The sequence below is a fragment of the Vanessa cardui genome, chromosome 30, assembly GCF_905220365.1.
Source record: "Vanessa cardui chromosome 30, ilVanCard2.1, whole genome shotgun sequence".
Taxonomy (NCBI): Eukaryota; Metazoa; Arthropoda; class Insecta; order Lepidoptera; family Nymphalidae; genus Vanessa; species Vanessa cardui.
The window spans coordinates 2,169,368-2,177,703 of NC_061152.1; the positions used below are offsets into that span (position 1 = coordinate 2,169,368).

Consider the following 8,336-nt stretch of genomic DNA (forward strand, 5'->3'; position numbering starts at 1 on the left):
TAATTTATGTATTCACAATCTCCTGTATAAACTATACTGTCTATACATAAAACTGGATATCCGTATCGAAAATAAAATGATTCCTTTCAAACTGTGTATTGTTATGACTAAATACTTAGTAAGTAATTAAAATTGTAAACTGAACACTGAACAAACTAACCAAATGTTTTATAAAATAACTTTTTAAAGATAGAGAAAAAATATTAATCGAATTGCAGTAAATTTAGTACATAGTACATACTTATTTTGTGAATTTCATTATAATTTTGTAGCGCTGTGGACGATTTTATTTCGATCTGGCAACACTGTCGTTAAAGTTAGTGTTTATATTTCGTCAATGTCAAACAAAATATCAAAAACAAACGATTCAAATCAATTATAAAAGGAAATAATTGTAATTTATATTGTACAACTCGTTCATTCAAAATATGAATGTAGATCTGAACATAGTATGTCGAACTTGTTTAAGCCGTGACCGCCTTTTATACCCATTGAAAAATTTTGAACTTCTGATTAGCGATATGAATATTCCCATTAATATAGTGAGTAAAGATAAATAAAAACTTTATTTTAAATTATAAAATAAAGCATCCCAAATTAAATCTTTGACAGTAATAAAAAAAAATTAACTTTTTTTTTTTTAGTATGATCACAATGCCGGTGTTTGCTGGGAATGCAGAGCTGTTTTAATGAAATTCGCTAAGTATAAGCTACAAGCTATAGAAGCGCAGAAGTTATTAACATCTAATAAAGAGGTAATAAAAAAAAAGTTGTATACACGAAATATTACTTGCCATTAGTAAAGTATTATCGTATTTTAATTTTACGTAAATATTTAGTATCTGTGAAATAGAAACCTATCTGGGTATATTTGGTGATCATTTACGCTCGTATTTTCGGCATTCCCTTATAAGGGATAAAATAATCAATTTAATAATGAAATGTATAGTATAAATGGAAATCATATAAAAGTAATAACAACAGACAGATCAACAGCAATCTATATTAATATTATATATGTGTAAGTAACTGACAGACAGTGTCTGTTTATCGCTTTTTCACGACTAAACCGCTGAACCGAATTTTATGAAATTAGGTATGAAGCAAACTTGAACTCTAAAAAGAGACATAGGTTACTATGTTGGATGATACATGATAATTGTCACCCTAAAACACGAGCAGAGCCACGGGCGACTAGTTGTATGTAAAGTTGCGAAACGCTAAAACCAAAACTTCAGGTACCAGGAAAACATTAACAAATGAGAGATCAACATAAGCAATTTTGTTGCCTAACACATGGCAACCAACACCCTAATATTCACCTGTTTTGAAGGCTGGTTAAGCCTAAACAAGGCATTTTAGTGAATACATTTAGTAGTTCTAATTTCTATGGATGGTAGTTACCACTTAATATGTCAACATAACTACAGGCACAAGGGACATAGCATCTTAGTTCCCAAGGTTGGTCGCACATTGACCATGTAATGAATAGTTAATATTTCTTACGGCGTCAATGTCTATAGGTGATGGTGACCACTTATCATCAGGTGGCTCATATGCTCGTCCGCCAACTTACTCCATAAAATAAATAACCTACTTAAAAATTAAATTTAATTTATTTTTCAGAAGAATACTTTAAGTACTCTACAAACTACTACAAAATGTTTATATGACTACATATATACCTGTGATACAATTAACATTGATTCCAATACGGAAATAAAGATTAAAACCATTAAAGAAGAAGTATTAGAAATTTCTGACAATAATAACAGAAATATTAACTCGGAAGATAGAAAAGATTTCGTTGAATTGAAATACAAAGATAACGATATCTGCGATGAAATAAATCATACTAATATTAATATAAGAAGTACAAACAAATCGAAAATTAATGTCAGCAAAGATTTAAATAACAAAAAATGTCATATACAATCTAAACACGAATCGACAAAACTTTCATCGATAGATAGTAAGAAGATAAGAGATAAAATCGTAACGATAACATTCTCAGAGAATGAAATGATAGAGAATAGAGAACAGAAGAGAAATCAACCGAATTACAAGAAGATACCGTACAAATGTGATCACTGCGTTCTCGGTTTCACGAGGAAGGAGACCTACCTTTTGCACAATAAGAAGAAACACGATGAGGTATTATTGTCTATTATGTAATGTTTTAATTCTGTTCGGCCCATGATACTGGTGTTGGTGTAATTTGTCAAATCCTAGGAAAATAGTTTTTTGGGTAATGTCCCTTGTGCCTGTAGTTACACTCGCTCACCCTTCAAAGCAAAACACAAGTACTTGGGTACTTTTGTTTGGTGGTAGAATATCTGATGAGTATGTGGAAGTCAGATCCTGGAAACAGGTTTTTTATGGCATATAAGCAAGCCTACCAATCTTAGGAACTAAGATGTTATGCCTTTGTGCCGTTACAGTAGCTCACTCGCCTAAACCAAAACAATAATACTTAGTACTGTTTGGCGGTATACGATGATCAGTACCTACTCTGATAGGCTTGCACAAAGCCCTACTATCACGTAACAGAGGATTTGAACCTTTGGCCAATAAGGTGTCTTAAATTAATTTCTAGATGATAGTATGCACTCCCTGTTATTTGGAATATGTATCATATGATGATGAGCATGCATGAACTCTTTCCAGTTTTCAGAAGGAATGGTGAAGGAAAACATTGTGACCAACGAATCTGCATGTGTCTAATTTCATAAAAATTCTGCCACATGTGTATTCCACCAACCCGCATTGGAACATCGTGGTGGAATATATTCCAAACCTTCTCCTCAAAGGGAGAGGAGGCCTTTAGCCCAGCAGTGGGAAATTTACAAGCAGTTATTGTTTGTTTCAGTCCATCGGCCCCCATGTATGTGATGTGTGTTCTGTGCGTTTTCCAACCCCAAATTCGCTCGTAAGCCATCGTCAAAGACACTACACCCTATACAGGTGTGTGCTGTGCAAATATGAAGCGACGTTACTCAAAGCAGCTGTCAACCATTGTGTTATAAAGCACGATAAGGATGAAAAGGGTATCATACACTGCCCCCAGTGCTCTGTGACGGTTCAGTAAGTTTATTTACTAAAAAAAAAACAAAACAAACATCAAGAGATGTAGATAGTTATATATCTATAGATGGCCGACGACCGAGATGGCGTGGTTAGAACGCGTGCGTCTTAACCGGTTATAACTGGTTCACTGCCAGGCAAGTATTGGTGAAGGAAAACATCGTGAGGAAACATGCATGTGTCAATTATAGATATGCCACATGTGTATTCCACCTAGCCTTAGTGGAAAAGCGTGGTAGAATATGTTCCAAACCGGGTCCGATTCCCGGACGAGTCTATTTAGAAAAAGTTCATTAGTTGTCTATGTCGTCTCGGGTCTGGTTTGTGCCGTCGTTACTTCTGATCTCCCACAACACAAGTGTGTTAGCTTACATTGGGATCAAAGTAATGTATGTGATGTTGTCCAATATTTACTAGCTGTGCCCGCGACCTTGTACGCGTTTGAATTTAACAAAAAAGAAATATTATTGTAGCCCAAGTTACTCCTTATTATATCAGTGATCTGCCAGTGAAAGTCCCGTCAAAATCGGTCCAGCCATACACAAAAATTGTAAAAATTATTATTTCGGTATATGTACCGTGTATACATACATATGCATGGAGTAAAAAAGGGCCATTTTAATATTACAAACAGACACTCCAATTTTATTATATGTATAGATGCTGGTAAAGCATAAGTTTTTCTTGCCGGTTATTCTCGGTGGAATAAACATTCCCAAACGGTGTTAGCTTAGCAATTAATACAGTTTTAGTAAATTTTGAAAAATTGAAGTCAAAAAGGCCGACTTGAATAAAGGCAGGACCGAATTTATTAATGTATTTTGTCTTTGAATCATTATCTTTTAAAATAATATTAATTACTAGTAATATTATTATAATTTCACTATATCCAGAAGATGAAAATCTTTAATCGCCATCACCTATATTGTGGTCTTAAGCCTATTTTAATATTACAAACAGACACTCCAATTTTATTATATGTATAGATTTAATTTGACTAAAGAGAGCTCGATGTATATTACAGGACAGCGGATGAACTAACAGCGCACATGAATACAGACCATATGTTGAAATGTAATCAGTGCGGGGAGAAGTTTAAGGGAAAACACACCTTAAGAACGCATTACATGTGAGTTGAAATCCTTTGAACTTAGTTTGTTATGTAATTTATTCTTGGTGGAGCTTTTAGCGATATCCGTTTAGCAGAGCTATATATATGTGCTTAATTTATGTTTATTATTCATCTCGTGCTCGGTGAAGGAAAACATCGTGAGGAAACCTGCATGTGTCTAATTTCATCGAAATTCTGCCACATGTGCATTCCACCAACCCGCATTGGAACAATGTGGTGCAATATGTTCCAAACCCTCTCCTTAATGGAAGAGGAGGCCTTATCCCAGCAGTGGAAAATTTACAGGCTGTTACTTTACTTTTTTACTCACTTTTTAGAGCTCTTAGCAAGCCATAGGTGCCACCCACTCATCATCATCTACCCATAACAGTTCTTAGTGTTGTGTTCCAGTTTGAAGGGCGAGTGAGCCAGTGTAACTACAGGCACAAGGGACATAACATCTTAGTTCCCAAGGCTGGTGGCGCATTGATGTAAGGAATGGTTAATGTTTGTAACAGTGCCATTGTCTATGGCGCCAAATCTATGAAATAGCTATCAAAATTGGTCCATCCGTTCCAGAGAACAGTCTGAACAAACAACTGACATATAAAGTTGAATAAAAAAATACATAATCATTTAAAAAAAGGATGCTCTTATATATCTTATTATAACAATTATATTATAAAGTAGATAACTAACTGAACATCTCCCCTGATCAAGATTTGACAGTTGATAGTGTTGCCAGACCAATTAATTATTATTTAAATTCATCATATTTTTTGTAACTGGTATCACCGAATGTATTTTTATTATTCCAGACGTATCCATTCATCGAATCGCGCGTTCACGTGCGATGTCTGTTCGAAAACGTTCAACACTAAGTCTCGCCTCGAATCTCACATCACTTCTCACAACAACGCCCTCGCTAAGAAGTTATCGTACTGCTCTATATGTAAAGTTCAATATAAAAATATATATGTGTACAGAAATCATTTGAAGAACAGTGCGAATCATTCAGAGAGGCTGTGAGTATATATGTTGTTTAACTAGCATATAACTTCACTCACTCATCAGTTATTCTACCGCCAAATAACAGTACTCAGTATTGTTGTGTTCCGGTTTGAAATGTGAGTGAGCCAGTGTAACTACAGGCACAAGGGACATAACATCTTAGTTCCCAAGGTTGGTGGCACATTGACGATGTAAGGAATAGTTAATATTTCTTACAGCGTCATTGTCTATGGGTGATGGTGACCACTTACCATCAGGTGGCCCATATGCTCGTCCGCCAACCTATACCATAATATATTGATGATTGGTGTACAAAGAGGTCTTACCATTTTATTTCCAAAGTAGCCTATGTCCTTTCTCGGGCTCTAAACTATTTGTGTACAGAATTTCATTAAAATCGGTCCAGCAGATTTGGCGTGAAAGCCAGTCCTTCAGAGTTACTTTCACATTTATAATATTAGTATGGATTTGACTTTGGTGTATTATAATTGTCCCAGCAGTGTTGCCAGACTTTACAAGCACAGCGGGATTTTGTTTTGAATAAAATAACGGTAATTTTTATGTAGTCTGTAATTTTTTACATAGAATTCTGTTAGTTGAGATACAACATTTGTTTTTTTAATTAATTTTTTCTGTTGTATGATAGAAATATAGTCCTAATACCTGTCATAAATGATAATTGTTTCATTTTTGACTTAAATGTATCGAATTTTTTTTGGATATATAAATTTGTACAGCGCAATTTCTAAGACATTTAAGAGACATTTTTTGAGAGGTAATCCTCCTGCTCGTTTGTTACCTATCAACTAAATAAATCGTCGAATAAAAAAGGAGGCCCTCAACAATTGGGGGGCCTTATGTTTGAACCGAAGTATGGAATTTTGAAAGTATTTTTTCTTATTTTTCAGATACCACTGCGAAGATTGTAACAAAAGATTCGCTTCCAAAGTCTACTGGCAGAAGCACTGCGATTTCTATCACTTGCATAAGTCTGCGTTCAAATGTGATTTATGTGATAAGGTAATATCTCAATATATGTATTAAATTGAATTTAACAAAATTGTTATCGTTGTAGCCTAAGTTATTCTTTATTACATCAGCTATCTACCAGTGAAAGTTTCATCAAAATCGATGCAGCCCTCTGCAAACAGACAAAATTGTATATGTGCCGAGTATACATAAATGTACATTTAGTAACAACAGGTTATTTTAATACTAGTTGTGTCTGCGACCTTGTACGCCTTTGAATACAACAAAAAATAAATATTATTGTAGCCTAAGTTACTCCCTATTATATCAGCTATCTACCAGTAAAAGTTTCATCAAAATCGATCCAGCCCTTTCGGAGATTAGCCAGAGCAAACATACAAAATTGTAAATTATGTTGTTGTTCTGGTATATGTACCGTGTATATATTTGCATTGAGTAAAAAAGGGTTATTTTAAAAGCACCAACCGACTTAAAACTAAGTTAACAGTAATTGTATAGATATATTTTAATTAATTAAATAGACGACTCATAACATTATATATGTATTCCTTACAGTTTCCTTACAGTTAATAACGATTACACTGTGTTTGAATCACTTACAAACTAATTTTGGTACAAGTTTACTTAAATCAACAGCCCGGCTTTGTGTGCCATTAATATAACTAATATTATAAATGTTTCTGTAGATTTTGAGTCTTTAATTTTAGGTTAAGGGGGGTTTAGTATACATAAGTGTAATATACAACTCCCCCTCCATATACACGCGGGTGTAAACTAGTATGTACTTGACCGACTGGATCGACTTAAATAAAATTTGGTACAGAAATAGCCTGAGAATTGGAAAAATATTGTTGTAAAGGGGGATGAAAGTATTGTCATTTTTAAAAGGAGTTTTACCCTCTAAGGAGGTGTTTGTAATTAATATATGTCTTATTTATTTTGTATTTTAAATTTTGTTCAGCTATTTATGTCTGACTGGCGTTTGAAGAATCATAAACAGAAGCACCATGGACTGAGTCGGTCTAGAGATCATATATGTAATATATGCGGAAAGAAATTCTATGTAAGTATGAACATTTTATGTAAGAAAACCGTCAGTTTCCAAATTAATTCATTTATCAAGTCGTATACTCTATAGCCGAGATGGCCCAGTGGTTGGAACGCGTGCATCTTAACCGATGATTGCGGGTTCACACGCAAGCACTGCTGATTCATGTGCTTAATTTGTCTTTATAATTCATCTCGTGCTCGGCGGTGAAGGAAAACATCGTGAGGAAACCTGCATGTAAAAAATTTCATAGAAATTCTGCCACATGTGTATTTAACCAACCCGCATTGGAACAGCGTGGTGGAATATGTTCCAAACCGTCTCCTCAAAGGGAGAGGAGGCCTTTAGCCCAGCTGTGAATTTACAGGCTGTTGTTGTATACTCTATAGTACCTTTTGAAACTAAAGCACTGAACTGACAGCTGCGTATAAAATTAAACTTACACAGTATGATAACTTGGTTCAAAATAGTGTAACATCTTTGGATTACGTCTAGTTTTATATCGACATGGAATCTTTTAATGGTGTAGTTAGTCGTTACAAATTTAAATTAGATATGAGCTCTTCTATAGAATTGTCAAAATATGTCTGTCAGTGTCATATATTCCCGATCGGTGAAGCAGATCGCTCATACTGAGCACACGAAAATAGATCTTACGATGACGAACGTTTTTTTACTTCGACTGTATATCGAGCAGAGATAACCATAACTTGTAATAATGGTTCTGTAAAATACCACTTTGCCTGATTCCTACTTATAGCATTTAATTTTTATTTATTTTTTTCACTGGCAACATTGTCCCTCGTCATTGACAGGCTTCGACTCTAAAATATTTTGTCTTTGCCTGTTCATATATAGATTAAAAAAAAGTAATCACGTTGACAGTTAAGTGTTAATTATTATTATTATTATTATTTTAGACGCTTTCAACGCTCCGCGGTCATCAGCTGACTCATTCAGAAGAAAGAACTTACATGTGTGAGGACTGCGGTGACACCTTCAAACAAAGACCCGCGCTGTACACACACACTAAACTCGTCCATAGGGGCGTTAAACGAATAAAGCAACATTAATAAAATAATATATAACTTA

General features: G+C 34.5%; 1 protein-coding gene across 1 annotated transcript; it reads left to right on the forward strand.

Moving 5' to 3' along the window:
- The first annotated feature begins 312 nt into the window (after positions 1-312).
- Positions 313-8,336, forward strand: LOC124542351 (zinc finger protein 43-like). Its single transcript, XM_047120321.1, has 9 exons — positions 313-542; positions 645-755; positions 1,627-2,154; positions 2,870-3,084; positions 4,109-4,213; positions 5,014-5,220; positions 6,115-6,226; positions 7,158-7,259; positions 8,165-8,336. Exons 1-9 carry the CDS (start codon positions 429-431, stop codon positions 8,315-8,317), a joined length of 1,647 nt encoding a protein of 548 aa, XP_046976277.1. The 5' UTR covers positions 313-428; the 3' UTR covers positions 8,318-8,336.